Raw genomic sequence first — 21,672 nt, 5'->3', positions numbered from 1 at the left:
TGAGTACTCCTATGGGTTTGTAAAATAAAGGCTAAACACCTCCCCCCATATGATCACATGATTCTCTTTTAGTTAAAACCCAAAGTCCTTTATTTAAATTTTGGCTTTCATATGTCCTTTGGGAAAAGATATGGGAGTTATAGGTAAACATAATGGGAAATCGTTTCTGCTCAGCTTTTTACTTTCTCTACAAGTGCAGAGTTTTTGGGTTTTTTTTTTAATTTTCAGGTAAAGTTTTCTGATAGAATTGTATTCAATGATTGTTTTATCTACTGTTTTTCTGACTTTGAGGAGATGTGGGGTATATATATCTAACCCGAGTGTGTCAGGTGGGCTTTAGGAGCTGTTGGAGGTTTAATGAGAACAGAGGGAGAGGTGTCATGTGGTGCTTCTTTGCCAAAAGCAAATGGCAGAGGCTCTGCCTGTCCAGACCTCTTCATCTTCTCTTATCAAGTTTTCAGAAACCATGGGACCTTGCTAAGTCGTTATGGCCCCAAAACTCAGCCTGCTTGAGTGGAAAGAATACATAGCACTGGGACACCACTGGCCCAGCTCCAGCTGCCCCTCCAGCGTTTAGTACCTGTGAGCTCGGGCTGGAGTCCCTTTTTCATGGTGGATCCCAGTTCTCTCTTTAGAAAATGATTCTCAGGTTGGATGTGAATGAGGAGCACCTGGGAGAGCTTGTTATAAATTCGGACTTTGACCCCACTCATCAGTACACCAAATCAGTATGATCTGAGGTGGGTTCAAAAATCTGAATTGGAACGGGTAGGGAGAGAAAGTATTAAGGCTGGAGTGACACCATGGATATAAAGGGTCACCCCAAACCACTGTCTCTTCTCCACCCAAGTGTTGTTGCAAAACCATGATGGGAAGAAGGGAATCATCCAAGTAACATGGTCAGTCAGGTGGAAGAGCAGATTAAGTGCCTCCTCAATCCTTCCTAATACTGCTTTAGCACTAAGTGCTCTTGACACCCACTTACACCCTCTGAGTTTTTTTTTTTAATATAAATTTACTTATTTTAATTGAAGGTTAATCACTTTACAATATTGTATTGGTTTTGCCATACATCAACATGAATCCACCATGGGTGTACACATGTTCCCCATCCTGAACCCCCTTCCCACCTCCCTCCCGGTACCATCCCTCTGGGTCATCCCAGTGCACCAGCCCCAAGCATCCTGTATTCCTGTATCCTGCATCAAACCTGGCCTGGCGATTCATTTCATATGCGTGGGATGATTTGGGAGAATGGCACCCTCTGAGTTTTAGAACAGATTTTGGAAATGGGCAGAAGTAAGTGCAGTGTTTCTCTGCAGTCTTTACATGTAATCACAAAGCCATTTGAAATTCTTCTGTGGAGTTAAAGGAGGAATAGGGAACATGGAGAAAATCTTCCAATTCATTCTAGCCATTGCAAGTGATTGACAGTGAAACCAAAATGTCAGAAGACAGTGTAAATAACTCAGAGTAAACCGCATGCCAGTGGCCATTCCCATGAACGGGCATCCTGACAGGAGATGAGGTCAAATGGTGACGTGTCACATCTGAGGAGTCAGCTTTGTGTGATAAGTGGGTCAAACGTGGGCCTGCCGAGCTGGTGATGGATGTCACCTACGTGGAGCCAGAGGCCCACGGGACCCATGTAATGAAAGAAAATATTTAGAAAATGAATTAAGTAGGCTCCTCTGAAAGTTTTTTCTCTTTTTCCTTTTGTTCAAATTATCCTAAACTTGATGCTACCAAGGATATCTCATTATTTAAAATATTTCCTTAAAATTATAAACTAGCAAGAAAATTTTAGACAATAAGGCAAAAAAACTTTCATAATCCCACTGTCACTGGTAGAGCATTCCAAATCTCCCTCCATTTGCAGATACTTTGTTACATATTTATAATCAATGTGTCTACAGTTTTCATCTAATATTATATGCATTTTCATACTTTGGGTATATCTTCAAAAATGACTGAGTAGATTGACTCTCCTTAATTATTTTTTAATTTTCAAATAATTTACTTCAACTATTTACTAAGATAACTTCCTTTTTGACAATGAAATATATTAAACCTATAAATATTATGGAGAATGGTATAGGAAATACCCATGTCCCTACCGCCTACAATTAACAATGTTTTCATGGTAGTTTTAACTATGATCTTAGAAGGATAGATGATGTAATAGTAGGATGAACATCTGGACTTCCAGGTGTGGTTTCACCTGCAAAATGGCTCATTAAATTTAATCAACTGTTTTCCCTACACAGGATTTTTGAAGGTAAACAACCTCTGTTGGTTATCACAGATCCAGACATGATCAAAACAGTACTAGTGAAAGAATGTTATTCTGTCTTCACAAACCGGAGGGTAGGCATCCATTTTTTTTAATTTAAAATTTATTTGTTTCTAAGATATGCATTTTGAAATATATTATAAATTCATAGGATGTTGTCAAAAGAGAAAAATACAAAGAGACTGCACATCATGTACCTTTTGTCCTGGTTTTTCCAATGGCAATACATCGATTAATCAGAATACAATTTCAAAGCAGAAAATTGACACTCATACTATTCATGGAGCTTATTCTGATTTCATCAGTTTCACGTTCACTCATTTGTGTATGTTTTGCTCTATGAAAATGTGTCCTAGATGTAGATTTGTGTAGTTACCATGACAATCAATGTATAGAACTGTCCCATCCCTACACGACTCCCTCTTACTATTCTTTTACAGTCATGGCTTGTACAGCTTGCTTTTTCCTCTTATCAAGGTCTTTAGCAAACATTGTTCTTTAAATTTTGATGAATGATTTATCAATTTTCTCTTTTATGGATTTTGCCTTTGTTGTCAAGTCCAAAATATCTTGACCTAGCCCTAGGCCCTGAAGATTATCTCCTATTTTTTCCTAAACATTAAATCACTTTATGTTTTACATTTAAGTCCATGATCCATTTTATGTTAGGTTTTGTGTAATGTATGAGGTTGTCTTTTTTTTTTCTTTTGCATCTAAATGTCTGATTTGCTCCAGCACCATTTATGGAAAGACTATCCATTAAAAGTAATTTATTTTATTTTTTGCTCCCCTGGGTCTTCATTGCTGTGCTCAGGCTTGAGCCTGGCAGTGGGCAGGCGTGTGGCTGCAGAGGTTAGCTGTGGGCAGGTGTCAGTACAGTTGAGTGACAGTAGTAAGGACTGGCTTAGGCATCTGAGCATCTGCAGGGCCCTCCGATGGTGTTTTGCACATGTGCATTGAAAGAGATTGGCTGCTGGTGTGGATCCTGGGTCCACATAGCATCAGCAGTGGCACTAACTGGGCAGCTCTAGTGTGGTTGGAGGCAGTAGGGTAGGACTCCTGCAACTGCCTTAACACCATGAATGTTGAATTAAAGGTGGCTGATTGATCAGTTGATTGGGAGAAAGGCTACACGCACTGGTCAGTTTCAGTGGGGTCAGAAGCTGCACATGGCTTTTCCTTTCCCTTTCCTGTCCCTTCCCTCCCCTCTCCTTCCCCTGCCTGCCATCTCTTCCTGGACAATCCAGTCCTAAACCCGAAGGTGGGCCACAGAAGGTGGGCAGCCTCACACATCAGGGTGGGGCCAGAGAAGGAGGACAGTGGCTCCAAGTCAGAGACTGAGTAGGGAGGGGAGGGTGTCCACAGGGATGGCAGCTGGGCACGGGTGAGGGAACCCAAAATACTCACTTGTGGGTGTAGCCTGTAGGGTGAGGGGGCATCATGAGTGGAAAGGGATGGATCATGGATTGGGTCCATAAAGGAGGATTGATCAAGTAATACAGAAAGGATGATGGGAGCCAGCATTCTCACTGTTGGAGAAGAAGTCATAGTTCAGAGACTGAGAAACTAGACTAAACCCTGTGAAGTCACTGACTGAACTATCCATGTAAGTCCATGCTTTTCTGTGTAATAGATGATAGCAGGCCAGATGATATAGACAGATGACAGATAGATGCAGATATAGACAGACAGGTGTGTGTGTGTGTGTAGCTACAAAAGCACATAATATACTGCTTTCCACTGATGTAGTATAGACACCTGAGCAGCTGCAGGGGTCTGGGATGGGGTTTTGCACATGCCCAGCCTAAAATATTGGGGCTGGCAGCCGGTGTGGGTCCTGGGTCTCAGGGTGTCATTGGCTGGAGCATCTCTGTTGGAGCTGAGGGGGAAGACAGGACTCAGGAAATTGGAGTCTGCTAATGTAGTACCCTGGGGAGTGATCAGCACCAAAATTTTCAGAGGTTGTTCAATGAATATGCTGGCAGTTGGTTTCATCATAGCAAAGTTTCTGGGGTTTTCTACAGAGCAGGATACAGAGAACCGTAGTCACTCCTGCTGCGTGGTTGACACTGGTAGTCCCTGCCCTTCTTCTTTGTTCCTAGTTGTCTCTGGTTGTCTCGGCTCGGCTCGTCTCTGGGTGGGGTGAAAGCAAAGCAGGTCATTTGTGCAATGTTCTGAAAGGCTGGAGAAACTCGTCACTCTTCCTGTTGTCTCTTTTAGTTTTTTTTTTTTTTTTCCAGCAAGGGGAAATGTCTCAAGCTGTGGAATTTCCTGTTGATGCTGAGCAGTGCTGGCTTAGGGGAAGGGATGATGCAAACAAAATTAACTATTCTCCTTACTCTCTCTGCGAGTTGTTTTCAAGTGTGGTCTGTTATATTGGTGACGCTTTTTAGACCTACTTTCATTTGCTGTGAGCTGTCCAATTGTGAGACAACAAAGGCTGGAGTCTCCTACTCTGCCATCTTGGTGATGTCACCTTAGTATTTCATCATTAAAGTGATGTTAGCTGTAGGTTTTTTGTAGATGCTCTTTATCAAGCTAAGGAAATTTGTCTTTCTTGTTTGTGAGCTTTGTCAAAAATGAGTGTTGGAGGTATCCATTTTAAAACAAAATATAAATTTGAAAGATTGAGGAAATTTTAAAACAGGTTGGCTTCATAATCCTGTCCCAAGATGAGAAATAGAGTTATCTTCTTTACCCTTCTATTCCTGGGGGGAAATGTAGGGGGAAATATTTTCCATATCACTGAGTAATTTTTTCAGAATAGCAAGTAGATTCCTAATCTTTTGTGTAGGTAGTACTAAAAAATCCCCACCATATCAGCACATTCCTTTTCAAGTTGGTCAGCCTGTAAATATATGTAAATACAGAAGTAATCTGAGGCAAAATGCAGTCTGCCAAGGCTATCTGGCTGGCTGTCACCAATCCCTTCTCTGCATAGCCCCGGAAGATGAACTAGACCTTATTCCCTTCTATTCCCCTGGAAGAACCTTTCTGTACTACATGGGTCATTTGCGTTTAAAAGGAGATTGGAATATGAAGGCTGGAAACCACGTGAAGTGGCCAAATGTCCACCACCTTCGCAGGAACCTAGACATTCAGGATAAATGTTTATTGTTCATCTAGCATAGGGCCTGGTACTATGTAGATAGTCACTAAAGATTTGTTGAATACACTGTTCCCAAATTATTAGCAAATTTTCCACAACTGTTGAGACTTCTAAAACTTAAGTAGGGTAAAATGTGTTTTGCTTTCAACTCTAGGTTTTTGGTCCATCGGGAGTTATGAAAAATGCTATTTCTGTGGCTGAGGATGAACAATGGAAGAGAATACGGACATTGCTGTCTCCAACCTTCACCAGTGGGAAGCTCAAGGAGGTAAAAGAAAAGGGTTTTCCATGAGCAACTTAAAGAATAAGGTAGAAAATAAATTCATAGTCCCTGTCCAAGGAGTGGTGTGCCAAATTTGAGTTTCCTAAAATGGTTTTCATCTTCATATCCTAAAAGAGACCTCATCAGATTCATAATAAAATGTCACTTATGCCTCCATGCCCGTGAAAACCAGGTTCTTCTAAAACTTGAGTCTCCACATTTAACTTCCAGTGCTGTTGTGTTTTGTGTCTAGATGTTCCCTATCATTGGGAAGTATGGAGATGTGTTGGTGAGGAACCTGAGGAAGGAAGCAGAGAAAGGCACGTCTGTCGACATTAAAGAGTAAGTAGGGGTGAAGCTGCTGGTCCTCTGAGCTCCACTGAGACCCTTGTGTTTCCTGCCTTGGAGCCTAATTCCTACTGCTGACTTACTCTAGTGACCAAACAGAAGTAAGTATATGGTTTACAACTCTGACCGGCCACCCGAGAATGAGTGGTGGCTCTGAAAGTATCAGAAGGTATCTTCTGTGTACATGAGCCAGGGTTAAATTATCTGCTTAACTGTCACCTTGAATATTCTGGGAAACAAAAATACACAGTTTGGTCTCAAGTCAGGGAGCATGATGCCTCCATCTCTGTTGGTTTTCTCAAGATTGCTTTGGCTATTTGTGGTCTTATATGGTTCCATATAAATTTGAGGATTATTTGTTCTAGTTCTGTGAAAAGTAACACAGGTGTTTTGATAGGGACTGCATTAGATCTATAGATTGCTTTGGGTAATATGGGCATTTTAGCAACATTAATTATTTCTTTCCATGTACATGCGGTATCTTTCCATTTCTTTGTGTCATCTTCAATTTCCTTCATTGTTTCGTAGTTTTCATAGTATAGGCCTTTCACCTCCCTGATTAAGTTTATTCCTAGGTATTTTATTCTTTTTGATGTGATTTTAACAGGATTGTTTTATCATTTTCTCTTTCTGGTAGTTCTTTATTATTGTATAGAAAGGCAACAGATTTCTGCATATTAATAATGTACCTGCCACTTTACTAAATTCATTTATTCTAGTTTTTTGGTAGAACTTTAGGGTTACCTATGTAAAGTATTATTTCATCTGCAAATAGTGATAGTTTTACATGTTCCCTTCCAATTTGGATGCCTTTTATTTCTTTTTCTTGTCTGATTAGTGTGGCTAGGACTTCCAATACTACATTGAATAGAAGGGGTGAGAGTGGGCATCCTTGTCTTGTTCCTGATTTTAAAGAGTATGGGCACAAAAACAGACACATAGATCAACTGAATAAAATTGAGAGCCCCAAAATAAACCTGTACACTTAGAGCCAATTAATCTATGATAAAGGGGGCAAGAATAAACAATGGATTAAAGACAGGAAAACTGGACAGCTACACGCAAAAGAATGAAATTAGAACATTTTCTCACACCCTATACAAAAACAAACTCAAAATGGATTAAAAACCTGATTGTAAGACTGGAAACCATAAAAACATAGAAGAAACAATAGGCAGAATGAATGTTCTTTGACATAAATCATAACTGTACATTTTTGGATTTGACTCTTAAGGCAAAGAGAACAAGAGCAAAAATAAACAAATGGTACCCAGTTAAACTGAAAAATCTTTTGCACAACAAAGTAAATTATTAATAAGATGAAAAGACAACCTGGTGAATGGATGGGAGAAAATATTTGCAAATAATATGATAAGAGGTTAATATCAAAAATATATAAATGTCTCATACAACTAAAAATCTGAAAAACAAACAACCCAATGAAAAATGGGCAGAAAATCTTAATAGACAATATTGTAAAGTAAAAAATAAATAAATAAAAATATAACAGTTGTTCAAAAAAAAAAGAAAAAAAAAATAGACATTTCTTCCATGGAAGATATACGTTGAAATGATGCTCAACATTGCATATTATCAAAGAAATGCAAATCAAAATCACAAAATCACCCACCACCTGTAAGAATTACTATCATCAGAAAGTTTACAAATAGCAAATATTGGTGAGGATGTGGAGAAAAGGAAACCCTGGTATAAGGCAGTAGACATGTAAATTGATGTAGGGGAAACCATATGGAGGTTTCTCCAAAAACTAAAAAGAGAACTGTTTTGTGTGTGCTCAGTTGCTCAGTCGTGTCCAACTCTTCACAACCCCGTGGACTGTAGCCCACCAGGCTCCTCTGTCCATGAGATTTCCCAGGCAAGAGTACTAGAGTGAGTAGCCATTTCCTTCTCCAGGGGATCTTCCTGATCCAGGGATCAAACCCAAATCTCCTGCATTGCAGGCAGATTCCTTACTACTGAGAGACCTGGGAAACCCGAGAACTTTGATATGATGCAGCAATTCCACCCTGGGTATATATCCAATGAATATGAATACACTAATTTGTAATCATACATGTTTTACATCAGCATTGTTTACAATAGCTAAGATATGGAAGTAACCTAAGTATCCACTGACAGATGAATAGATGAAGAAGATGTGGCACGTGTGCATGTATACACGTGTGTGCACGCACACACACACAAGAAATATTACTGAGTCATAAAAAAGAATGAAATTCTACTTTTACAATAACATGCATGGACCTAGAGGGTATCATGCTAAGTGAAATAAGTTAGACAGAGAATGAAAGTATTGCATGTTATCATGTGTATGTGGAATCTAAACATAAGATGAATAAATATCAATATATAAAACCAAACAGACTCACAGTGTAGAAAACAAACTGATGGTCATCAGTGGGGAGTAGGAAGGGGCATGCAAGATAGGATAGAGGATTAAAAGGTACAAATTGCAATGTATAACATAATTGTGCTACAGGGGTAGATTGTACATAACAGGAATGTAGTCAATATTTAATAATAACTTTAAATGAAGTATTTAAAATAGCTCTTCTACCCCTGAAACTAATGTGATATTCTGCTTTTGCGCTAAAGGGGAATCAGCTCTGAGCACAGGTTCTGCGGTGAGCTGAGACCCAGATCAATGTCCCCTTTCTTGACTCCCCAGGAAGAGTGAATTTGCTCCCTTTGCTCTGCTCAGACACAGTCCATATACACCTTTAATGCCCATAGTCAAAGCACACTATGTACTTTGTCAGATTATGGGTTCTGTTCTTCTGTGATTGAGCTCCTTGAGTTTGGGGTGGGCGTCTAACTTGCCTTAGTGTCCCCATCCCCCCAGCACGGGGGCAGTTGCAGCATTCACACTCATACACACCTCAGGAGTGAGTGATAGTAGCAGACAGTCTTCCATGATCCAGCAGGTGGTTCTGAGAGAGTGTGGCTCTTGACCTGTCTTGCCTGGGCATCTGATTTTATATGATTTTCTTGTTGACTGTGTTGGATATGGATAGTCAGCTGGTCCTGATTTTAACTGTCTGTGTCTGTCTTTCTCTACTCAGCATCTTTGGAGCCTACAGCATGGATGTGATTACTAGCACATCATTTGGAGTGAATATTGATTCGCTCGGCAACCCACAAGATCCCTTTGTGGAGAATGTCAAGAAGCTCTTAAGATTTAGTATCCTCGATCCCTTTCTTCTCGCAGTAGGTAAGTATCCTACTACATTTCTTTTTCTGTATTCCTCCCTCCATCCCTCCTTCCCTCTCATTCTTTCTTTCTCCCTTCCTTCCTTCTTTTTCACAGGTTTATTGAGATATAATTCACATACCATCAATTCACCCACTTAAAATGTACAGTTCAATGGTTTTACAACTGAGTGTCATCGATGGATAAATGGATTCGGAAAACGTGGTGTACACACACACACACACCAGAATACTATTCAGCCATTAAAAGGAAGGAAATCCTGCCATTCGCAGCAATGTGGCTGGATCTCAGTGGAGGGCATTATGCTCAGTGAGATACGTCAGACAGAGAAAGGCAAATACTTACACGATGAATCCATAAAAAGAATCCAAATTCATTGAAAAACAATGTCAGATTTTTGGTTTCCAGAGACAGGGTTTGGGAGATAGGAGAATTGGATGATGGTGGTCAAAAGGTACAAATTTCAGTTATTACTTAAATAAATACCCCTAGTGTAATATGCTTATAGCTATCCAGTTGTCTCAGCACCACTTGTTGAAAAGCCTATTTTGTCTCCATTAAATGGTCTTGGAAACATTTTCAGTGTTCAGTTGACCATAGGCATGTGGGTTTATTTCTGGACTCAAAATTTCTATTCCATGAATCTGTATGTCCATCCTTAGGCCAGTGCCACATTGCCTTGATTAATGTAGCTTTATGGTAAGTCTTAAAATCAGGAAAGGTGAGTCTTTTAACTTTATTATCTTTTTCAGGAATATTTTGTCTTCTATGAGCCCCTTGCAATTTCACATGAATTTAATCTAAGATAGTTTCTTCAAAGAGGCCAGCTAAGGTTCTGATAGGGAATGTCTTATATCTGTTGATGTGCCATCTTGACAATGTGAATGTTCTGATTCATGAACATGGCATGTTTTTCACTTATTTACATCGTCTTTAATTTAGTTCAACAAGGTTTTGTGGTTTTCAGAGAGTAAATTTTACATATCTTTTATTTTATTCCTACTTATTCTATTCTTTTTGGTGTTACCATTAAGTGGAATTGTTTTCTTAATGTCATTTTCATTTTATTTATTGCAATGTATAGAAATACAATTGATTTTGTATTTTGATCTTGTATCTTGAAACCCTGCTGTACTTCTTTATTTTTTCTAATAGGTTTTTAGTGGCTTCCTTAGGATTCCCTGTATACAAGATCATGTTATCTGATGAGTTTTAGTCTTCATTTCCTATATGGATATATTTTGTTTAATTTTCTTGACTAATTACTTCTTGTTAGAATGTCAGGTACAGTTTTGGATAGAAGTGGTGAAAACGGCTTCCTTGTCTTAATTTTAGAGAAAAGCATCCAGTTTTTCACTATTAAATATTAGTGTTAACTATGTTTTTTTCATAGGTTCCTTTTATCAGGTTGATGAAAGTCCCTCTGTTCCTGTTTGCTGAGAGCTTTTATCACAAGGGGGTTTTGGATTTTGTCACATGGTTCTTATGCATCTATCAGATCATCATGTGGTCATTGTTTATTACTCTATTGAAATGGCATATTATACAACCTTGCCTTCCTGGGATAAAGTGCACTTATACATGATGTATACATCTTTTTATATGTTAGTGGACTCAGTGTGCTAGTATTTTGTTGAGGATTTGTGTATCCATGGTCATAGGATGTATTGGTCTATAGTTTTCTTTTCCTGTTATATCTTAGTCTTTTTTCTCACTCTGGGTTAATACTGGCCCTCCAGAATGATTTTCAAAGTGTTCTATCATTTTCTATTTGCTGGATGAGTTAGTGAAAATTTGGTATTAATTCTGTAATTATTTGAGTAGTATTCAGCATTAAAGCCATCTGGACCTAAGCTTTTCATTGTCAAATTGTGGGTTGTTTCTTGATTATCAAATCAAACTTTGTAATTCTTTTTTTTTTTTTTAAACTTTACAATGTTGTATTAGTTTTGCCAAATATCGAAATGAATCCACCACAGGTATACATGTGTTCCCCATCCTGAACCCTCCTCCCTCCTCCCTCCCCATACCCTCCCTCTGGGTCGTCCCAGTGCACCAGCCCCAAGCATCCAGTATTGTGCATCGAACCTGGACTGGCAACTCGTTTCATACATGATATTATACATGTTTCAATGCCATTCTCCCAAATCTCCCCACCCTCTCCCTCTCCCACAGAGTCCATAAGACTGATCTATACATCAGTGTTTCTTTTGCTGTCTCGTACACAGGGTTATTTTTACCATCTTTCTAAATTCCATATATATGCGTTAGTATACTATATTGGTGTTTTTCTTTCTGGCTTACTTCACTCTGTATAATAGGTTCCAGTTTCATCCATCTCATTAGAACTGATTCAAATGTATTCTTTTTAATGGCTGAGTAATACTCCATTGTGTATATGTACCACAGCTTTCTTATCCATTCATCTGCTGATGGGCATCTAGGTTGCTTCCATGTCCTGGCTATTATAAACAGTGCTGCGATGAACATTGGGGTACACATGTCTCTTTCCCTTCTGGTTTCCTCAGTGTGTATGCCCAGCAGTGGGATTGCTGGATCATAAGGCAGTTCTATTCCCAGTTTTTTAAGGAATCTCCACACTGTTCTCCATAGTGGCTGTACTAGTTTGCATTCCCACCAACAGTGTAAGAGGGTTCCCTTTTCTCCACACCCTCTCCAGCATTTATTGCTTGTAGACTTTTGGATCGCAGCCATTCTGACTGGTGTGAAATGGTACCTCTTATAAGTCTATTCACATTGTCTCTTTCTTTTTAAGTAGTTTCTTTTTAATAATTTTTCCAATTAATTTATTTATTTTAATTGGAAGATAAATCCTTTACAATATTGTGATGGTTTTTGCCATACATCAACTTGAATCGGCCACAGGTATACATGTGTCCCCTCCATCCTGAACCCCCTCCCACCTCCTTCCCCCTATGTCCCTCTGGATTATCCCCAAGTACTGGCTTTGGGTTCCCCACTTCATGCGTTGAACTCGCACTGGTCATCTATTTTACATATGGTAATGTACATGTTTCAATGCTATTCTCTCAAATAATCCCACCCTCGCCTTTTCCCACTGAGTCCAAAAGTCTTCACTTTAGATCTGTGTCTTTTTGCTGTGCTGCAGTAGGATCATTGGTACCATCTTTCTAAATTCAATATATATGTGTTAATATACAGTATTTGTCTTTTCTTTCTGACTTACTTCATGTTGTATAATAGGCTCCAGGTTCATCCATCTCACTAGAACTGACTCAAATGTATTCCTTTTTTATAACTGAGTAATATTCCATTGTATATATGTACCTCGACTTGCTTATCTGTTCATCTGCCAATGGACATCTAGGCTGCTTCCATGTCCTAGCTATTGTAAATAGTGCAGCAGTACATTGGGTACACGTGTCTCTTTCAGTTCTGGATTCCTTGGAGTGTATGCCCAGCAGTGGGTTTTCTGGCTTTTATTCCCAGGTTTTTAAGGAATCTCCACACTTTTCTCCATAGTGACTGTACCAGTTTGCATTCTCACCAACCATGTAGGAGGTTTCCCTTTTCTCACCCTCTCCAGCATTTATTGTTTGTAAACATTTTGATGATGGCCATTCTGACTAGTATGAGATGATACACTAGTGTGAGTATGGTTTTGATTTGCATTTCTCTAATAATATGTGAAATTGAACATCTTTTTATGTGTTTATTAGCATCTGTGTATCTTCTTTGGATAAAAGTCTGTTCAGGTCTATTCTTTACTTTTTGATTGGGTATTTATCTTTCTGGTATTGAACTGCATGAGCTGCTTATATATTTTGGAAATTAATTCTTTGTCAGTTGTTTTGTTTGCTATTATTTTCTCCCATTCTAAGGGCTGTCTTTTCACCTTGTTTGTAGTTTCCTTCATTGTGCAAAAGCTTTTACATTTAATTATGTCTCATTCATTTATTTTAGTTTTTATTTCCATTACTCTGGGAGGTGGATCACAGAGGGTCTTGATGTGATTTAAGTCAGAGTGTGTTCTGCCTGAGTTTTCTTCTGGGAGTTTTATAGTTTCTGGTCTAGGCTTAATCCATCTTATTTTTATGTGTGGTATTAGAAAGTGTTCAGTTTCATTCTTTTACATGTAGTTGACCAGTTTTCCCAGCACCACTTGTTGAAGAGACTGACTTTTCTCCATTGTATATTTTTGTCTCCTTTGTCAAAAATAATGTGTCTATAGGTGCATGGATTTTGTCTCTGGACTTCCTATTTTGTTCAGTTCATCTATATTTCTGTCTTTGTGCCAGTACCATACTGTCTTGAGGACTATAGCTTTGTAGTATAGTCTGAAGTCAGGAATGTTGATTCCTCCAGTTCCATTCTTTTATCTCAAGATTGCTTTGAAAGTATTTCCTCTAAAATCAGGAACAAGACAAGGGTTCCCCCTCTTACCACTACTATTCAACATAGTTTTGAAAGTCCTAGCAACAGCAATCAGAGAAAAAGAGATTAAAGAAATTCAGACTGGAAAAGAAAAAGTACAACTCTCACTGTTGGCAGATAACATGATCCTCTACATAGAAAACCCTAAAGATACGATCAGAAAAGTACTACAGCTAATCAATGAATATAGTAAAGTTGCAGGATATAAAATTAATACACAGAAATCCCTTGCATTCCTTTTACTCAGCTATTAAAAAGAATGTATTTGAATCAGTTCTAATGAGGTAGATGAAACTGGAGCCTATTATACAGAGTGAAGTAAGTCAGAAAGAAAAACACCAATACAGTATATTAATGCATATATATATGGAATTTAGAAAGATGGTGACAATGACCCTATATGTGAGACAGCAAAAGAGACACAAATGTATAGAACAGACTTTTGGACTTTGTGGGAGAAGGCGAGGGTGGGATGATGTGAGAGAATAGTATTGAAACATGTATATTATCGTATATAAAATAGATCGCCAGTCCAGGTTCGACACATGAGACAGGGTGCTCAGGGCTAATCCACTGGGATGACCCTGAGGGGTGGGATGGGGAGGGAGGTGGGAGGGGAGTTCAGGATGGGGAACACATGTACACCCATGGCTGATTCATGTCAATGTATGGCAAAAACCCCTATAATATTGTAAAGTAATTAATCTCTAATTAATTAATTAATTTTTTTAGAAAAGAAAAAAAAAGATATAACCACCTGGAATATTTTCACATTTCCACCTTTATTATAGCTAAACAATAATAAAACTCAACACAGTGAAGTACTTTTCAAATGTTAATTTTCATAGTTTGCCAAACATATAACAACAATGCTCCACCTTTAATGTTCCTACCATTTCATTTTACTTGTTCTAACAAGTACAGAGAATGATGAATTTAACTAAGAATGATTTCAGATTAACTTCTCTAACATAAAGCACTCAACTTTTATAATATATGTAGAGCAAGTATAATAAGCACTGAAATATGTAATTGCTTTTTAGGAAATATTTGTTTCCAATTTAGGTTTCAAAGTAATGTGGAAGACTAAATTATATCATTTTTAATGGCTTTCAGGTAAAGCTCTCAGGATCAGTAGTAGATTAAGAAATAGAAGCACAATTATAGAAAAAAGAAAAATAAACTTCAAAAGGACCAGACCTTAGGCTGTACCATTATTCCATAAACTACAAGAAGACCACACCATTATTACTGAAGTAATATTATTAGTCATGCTTTATAATATTCCTGTATACAGCTAGTTATTCTCTGTTATAACATTTGTAAGTGTAGATTTTAATTCCAGGTTTTTGTTTTTATAATCAACAAATAAATGCATATATGTTCATGTTGGGAAAAAAAAAAGAAATCCCTTGCATTCCTATACACTAACAATGAAAGATCAGAAAGAGAAATTAAGGAAACAATCCCATTCACCATTGCAATGAAATAATAAAATACTTAGGAATAAATTTATCAAAAGAAACAAGAGATATACAGAAAACTATAAAACACTGATGAAAGAAATCAGAGATGACACAAATAGAGGGAGAAATATACCACGTTCTTGGATTGGAAGAATCAATATAATAAAAATGAGTATACTACCCAAAGCAATCTGTAGATTCAACACAATCCCTATCAAAGTACCAACAGTATTTTTCACAGAACTAGAACAAATAATTTCACAATTTGTATGGAAACACAAAAGACCCCAAATAGCCAAAGCAATGTTGAGAAAGAAGTATGGAATCAGAGGAATCAACCTTCCTGTTCAACCATTTTTAATAGAGAAATGCAGATTGTCTGTTTCTTTTTGAGTTAGTTTCTGTACTTCATGTCTTTTAAGGAATTTGTGTACTTCCTCTAACTTATCTAATTTATTGGTGAACATTGTTCCTTGTATTCCATTATGCTCTTTCTCATTTTAATGTCAATACTAATCTCTCCTCTGTTGTTGTGATGCTAGATATTTGAGCTTTTCTCTCTCTTTTTGGTCAATCCAGCTTAAAAGATGATAACAATAACCCTGTGTACGAGACAGCAAAAGTGACGCTGATGTATGAAACAGTCTTATGGACTCTGTGGGAGAGGGAGAGGGTGGGAAGATTTGGGAGAATGGCATTGAAACATGTAAAATATCATGTATGAAATGAGATGCCAGTCCAGGTTCAATGCACGATACTGGATGCTTGGGGCTGGTGCACTGGGACGACCTGGAGGGATGGTATGGGGAGGGAGGAGGGAGGAGGGTTCAGGAGGGGGAGGACATGTATACCTGTGATGGATTCATTTTGATGTTTGGCAAAACTAATACAATTATGTAAAGTTTTAAAATAAAATAAAATTTAAAAAAAAAAAGTTCTTTTCAAAGAATCAGCTTTTGGTTTCATTGAATTTCTGTGTTGTTTTGATTCCCTATTTCATTAGTTTCTGTCCTTGTCTTTATTATTTTCTTCTTTGTTGTAGCTTTAGGTTTAGTTTGCTCTTCTTTCAGTGAGTTAGGGTGGAAAGTTAGGTTCATGACTTGAGATTTTTGTTCTTTTTAAAAGTAGACATTTATAGCCTTAAACTTTTCCATGAGCACTGTTTTTCCTACATCCCATTCATTTTGGTAAGTAATGGCTTCATTTTTATTTATCTCAAAGTAATTTCTGGTTGTAGTTTTGATATAGTATACAACTCATCGGTTATTTAGGAGTGTATTGTTTAATTTCCATGTATTGTTTAATTTCCGTGTATTTGTGAGTTTCCCAATTTTTGTTATTGATTTTTAATATAATTCCATTGTGGTTGAAAGACATACACTGTTTTATTTATATCTTGAATTGTTTTTTGCAGAAAACAGTTAATTAGAGTAGCAGACTTTAGTGTGGTTTATCCAAAGAGACTCTAATCCAATGATAAAAGACTATGAAGTTCAGGAATGTAATTCTGTTTCCTTGATCATTCCAAAAGTCAGAAGGGACCACTGATCTCACTGCCATAGTGATGGCCGCTTGTAAGTGGACTTGGCCTTGCTCAGTCATTGGCTAGGAAGTCTGAGCAAAGGTCATAGAGGGAGTGATTCTGGTATCTGACCCTGGTATCTTTCCTGATTGATAGAGCAAATTATACTTGCTGTGTAATTTTTGAATTTTCACTGTGCTTTTCTTTTATCTTCTCTCTACAGTACTCTTTCCATTCCTTGTCCCAATCCTTGATGTATTAAATATCACCATATTTCCAAAAAGTGCTGTGAATTTTTTTACAAAATCTGTAAAAAGGATAAAGGAAAGTCGCCTCAAAGATAATCAAAAGGTAAGGTCTAGTGGTGGTTACATGAGGGTGTTCACGTTTTGAAAATTTGTTAACCTGTACACATATGATTTGTGTACTTCTCTGCATTTTTAAAAAAATTAGGTAGAGAAATATAGATTTTAGAACTGGGAAGTTACTAATATATCATTTTGGAGGGATGAGGAAGGTGGAGGTTGGGGAAGAAATAAGAAAATGAGCCAGAGAGTGATGTTTAAATTTAATAGTAGGCATGCATATTAGTATGTCATAGCATAAATATTGTGGAGATAAAAGTTTTACCACTTCCATTCAATAAACTGTTAAAGGATAACAATTACTATTTGAGAATGATTTTACCAATATCATAATTTTCCCATATGTTATACTGGTAAAGAATCACTTTGATTCTAAGACTCCTATTTTATAGATTGTGCAATGAATAGAAAGCCCCATCAGGCAGCTGGTGGAGTGAATTCTGTGTTAAATTGGAGCCCTCTCCTAGTCTGGCATGGCCAGGGGTCTTCTCTGGGCCATGAGGCTGCAAGCTCATTAACCCAGGTTTGCCTCCATTAAGCCTGGAGGCCAGCACAAGGATGTCTGCAGGTCAGGGGGACAAGAGTATTGTACCCAGAATGTCACTGAAGATTGTATAAGGTTTTGAGAGGGGTCAAGGCATTGAAGATGCTTCCAAAAACACTACCAATGAACTTTGCAAATGTGAGGGGATTAATTTGTGTGATCATTCATTAAGATTTAAAATTGGAAGGAGAAAAGGGAATAAAATCATGGACTTTTCCTGAGCAAACAAGTGTGACAGGAGAGACAACAGGCAACTCGTTGGCAAAATAAAGCTGTTTCAAAAGACAGAGAAACCAAAGATCAAAGAGAGTGAGGACCAGAAAGCAGTTGGATTGATGGCTGGGTTTCTCTCTGGGAAACATCATGTTCTCCAAGGTCTGTAGGTGAATGTTAGTTCACTATCTCCGGCAAGAGTAGTCAGACTTCTAATTTTTAAGGGGCCATATTCTCAGGAAAGAGGTTAAATACCGCACTCCTGATTTGTCTATGACTTCACAAGTAACTTTCTATCATAGAAAATTTCTTTCTGCTTACAGCCACGTGTGGACTTTCTTCAGCTGATGATTAACTCCCAGAATTCCAAAGAAACAGACAATCATAAAGGTAACCAAGGAGAGCTTCAGAGGGGCCACAGTAGGGAGACGCAGAGGTAGGGGGCAGTTCTGAAAATGCACAGAAAGTTTTCCAGACAGATGGGAATTTAGGCCAAATTGAAGAAAGACATTTGTGCAGAAAGAAAGAGTAGACCGTGGTACTTCCTAGAAGTTTGCAGGCACAACTTTGTTCAGAGCTCGAAGGGCAAGTATAACAAGGAAGTCATGCCCAGAAGTCAGTTATGAAATGGATCGCTACAGCTGAACCTTTGGGGAGCTTGGTTCTGATATCAGTTCTCAGGCTCCTCCAGAACCACCAAGTCAGAACCTCTGTCTGAATATTTGCATCAAGGCTTCATCCCTTCATTCATGAGGGGGCACATTGCCCCATTGTTGGTGACCTTAATTTGGAACACTTTTAAACTTGTGTTCACCAGCTTATTCTACTGTAAAGTGTAATTTTCCACCCCTTTGTTATTAACACATAACTTCTGGGAGAAGCCTTTGAGACTGTAAACATTCTGTTCCTCTTCAAATTTTCACCCATTGGTTTTATCATTCATGGATGGTTTTTGACTGAAACCATTGTTGTTATTATGATTACAACATGATGTCTTTCTAAACCCATCATTCTTCTGTATTTATGAGCTGATGTTCTTTCACAAGGAGAGCTCTCCATTCTCCCCCAGTCATCTATTTATATCAGTATATCTCATGTACAGCTAACTTACTCTCTCATATCACTCTTCATTTTGATTTTCAAATTCTCTCAGGTTTGTCCACTGGAGCCCTTTCAAGTGGGCTCCTATATATATATTACTTTTTTCTCCTGAAAAATTTTTTCAATAGGCTATTTTTTAGCAGAAATTAAAAAGCAAAACTGAGTGAAGAATAAAGAGTTTCCCAATATACATTCTGCCCCCACCCCCACCTACATATAGCCTTCCTCAAATCAGAAGTCCATACTGGAGTGATACACTTGTTAAAATCAATGAACCTACACTGATACATTATTATCACCCAAAGACAATAGTTCACACCTGGGTCCATCTTGGCCTTGTGCATTCAATGGCTTTTGATAAATGTATAATGATATGTGTCCACCACTGTTGTATACAGAGTATCCTGTATCCTTTTCACTTATCATTTTCCAAGAACTTCCTCACTTCCTAATGCAAGGCATTCCAGCTTTCTCTTCTATTTCCCCTAGAATAAGCCATTTCTCTAAGAAATTCAGGTTCCGTTTAGTGAGAAATGGTGTTTAGAATCCAAAATCTGGGTTCTAGGAATGCTCATTGCTACCAGGGTTTGTTTTTTTTGTTTGTTTGTTTGTTTGTTTTGCTTCCAGATCCTCTCAGTGGACAATTTTCAGAACATCAACTATTTTTACACAGGAATGTAAAAATTAAAAAAAAAAAAGATGTCTGTATCTACTCCAAAACACTGATGCAAACCAGCTCTCTCTCACACACAAAAAGACCCTGGTGTGTTTTAATTCCATTACATGAATACTCCTAAATGGTTAATTTGAAGCCACCAATGAATTGATAACCATCTCACAAAAGTCTGGAATTTTATAAAATTGGTTCTTGAAAGCAGGTATAAACCTACTTCAGTTCAGTTCATTTCGGTTCAGTCGCTCAGTCGTGTCCAACTCTTTGCGACACCATGAATCGCAGCACACAAGGCCTCCCTGTCCATCACCAACTCCTGGAGTTCACTCAGACTCACATCCATCGAGTCAGTGATGCCATCCAGCCATCTCATCCGCTGTCGTCCCCTTCTCCTCCTACCCCCAGTCTCTCCCAGCATCAGTTCAGCACACTCTAAATATATCTATAACTGTGTGGATACTTACTTTTATCATTCTATCTATCTATCTAATATCATCTATCATTTCTTTAAGTACATGATTCAATACAACTTTCTGTGATGAAGGAAATAATCTGTATCTGTTCAGTTCAATATAGTAATCACTAGACATAAATATCTCCTGAAGACATGACATGAGGCCAGTGTCCCTGGAACCTGAATGCTAAATTGTATTTAATTTTAATCAATTAAAATTTGAATAGTCACATATTAGCACAGCTCTAGACTTTGAGTATTATGGAGTTTATGTTAACTGGGGAAAGACTTTGATGGCATCACAGACATCATCATTGGAGATATCATCATCTACAATCTTGTAGACCTTTATTACACTCATTTTATATTACTTTTATTATTGATTTCTTGGTTGGAGTAGGTACCACATAGAGTTGAGTGCTCTAAGTAACAAATGTCCTACTACACCCATCAAATAGCCAAGAGCCTAAGCATGCTTTGTCTCTTTGGAGAAAATAAAATTGGAGACTAGTGTATAATCACAGGGCTGTTTGATAAGTATAAAGAAGAGCAGAGAGAGGGGATGTGTACCTAGAGGATGACCTTCAGACTCTACTCTCTGGATCTTATTTTTCTAATTTTCACATCGGGCTATATCCTTCCATGGACGCATTCTTTCTTTTGCTATTTTAATGCAAATGATTAGCCTAGGATCATCACAACTCTTCAAGATTTTTGTTGATTTCTGTAGCTTCTATACATATCTCGATCATCCCCTTGAAGGCTTGTGCCCCAGGTCTTGTATTACCTGGTGCCTCTCAAGGGCATAATCCATGCTTCTCAGGCTACATTGTGCACATACATCTCCACATCTCATGAAAGTTCAGATGTTGTATCCATAGTTCTAGGATGGGATTTGAGAATCTGAATTTGTATTAGGCTTCCAAATCCTGCTCATGCTGCTGGTCCATGGACCACACTTTGAGTTGCAAGAGTTTGTCTGTAGCCCATATTGTACTCTTATGTTCCTGTAAACAAGTTTTGATAAAATATAATTTAATTTCCCCTACCATATGGTATCCCAAAGAAAGGCAATGCCAAAGAATGCTCAAACTACTGCACAATTGCACTCATCTCGCACACTAGTAAAGTAATGCTCAAAATTCTCCAGGCCAGGCTTCAGCAATACATGAACCGTGAACTTCCTGATGTTCAAGCTGGTTTTAGAAAAGGCAGAGGAACCAGAGATCAAATTGCCAACATCTGCTGGATCATGGGAAAAGCAAGAGAGTTCCAGAAAAACATCCATTTCTACTTTATTGACTATGCCAAAGCCTTTGACTGTGTGGATCACAATAAACTGTGGAAAATTCTGAAAGAGATGGGAATACCAGACCACCTGACCTGCCTCTTGAGAAACTGTTGCAGGTCAGGAAGCAACAGTTAGAATTGGACATGGAACAACAGACTGGTTCCAAATAGGAAAAGAAGTACATCAAGGCTGTATATTATCACCCTGCTTATTTAACTTCTATGCAGAGTACATCATGAGAAACACTGAGCTGGAAGAAGCACAAGCTGGAATCAAGGTTGCCGGGAGAAATATCAATAACCTCAGATATGCAGATGACACCATCTTTATGACAGAAAATGAAGAGGAACTAAAAAGCCTCTTGATGAAAGTGAAAGAGGAGA

General features: G+C 38.1%; 1 protein-coding gene across 2 annotated transcripts in view; it reads left to right on the top strand.

The window, feature by feature from the left end:
* LOC139179602 (cytochrome P450 3A24-like) overlaps positions 1–21,672 on the top strand; it is a 49,329-nt gene that overhangs the window by 15,429 nt on the left and 12,228 nt on the right. Inside the window, exons 4-9 of one of the 2 annotated variants that reach the window (XM_070779223.1) lie at positions 2,268–2,367; positions 5,557–5,670; positions 5,918–6,006; positions 9,096–9,244; positions 16,872–16,999; positions 18,094–18,160. In XM_070779223.1, the coding sequence (XP_070635324.1) occupies positions 2,268–2,367; positions 5,557–5,670; positions 5,918–6,006; positions 9,096–9,244; positions 16,872–16,999; positions 18,094–18,160 (647 nt within the window). The remainder of the gene's footprint in view (positions 1–2,267; positions 2,368–5,556; positions 5,671–5,917; positions 6,007–9,095; positions 9,245–16,871; positions 17,000–18,093; positions 18,161–21,672) is intronic. The other variant, XM_070779224.1, reaches the window with a different exon arrangement.

This window comes from Bos indicus, chromosome 25 (genome assembly GCF_029378745.1).
Source record: "Bos indicus isolate NIAB-ARS_2022 breed Sahiwal x Tharparkar chromosome 25, NIAB-ARS_B.indTharparkar_mat_pri_1.0, whole genome shotgun sequence".
In the NCBI taxonomy this organism is placed as follows: domain Eukaryota; kingdom Metazoa; phylum Chordata; class Mammalia; order Artiodactyla; family Bovidae; genus Bos; species Bos indicus.
The sequence above is the reverse complement of the archived record's forward strand: the minus strand, read 5'-3'. Positions and strand labels throughout refer to the sequence as shown.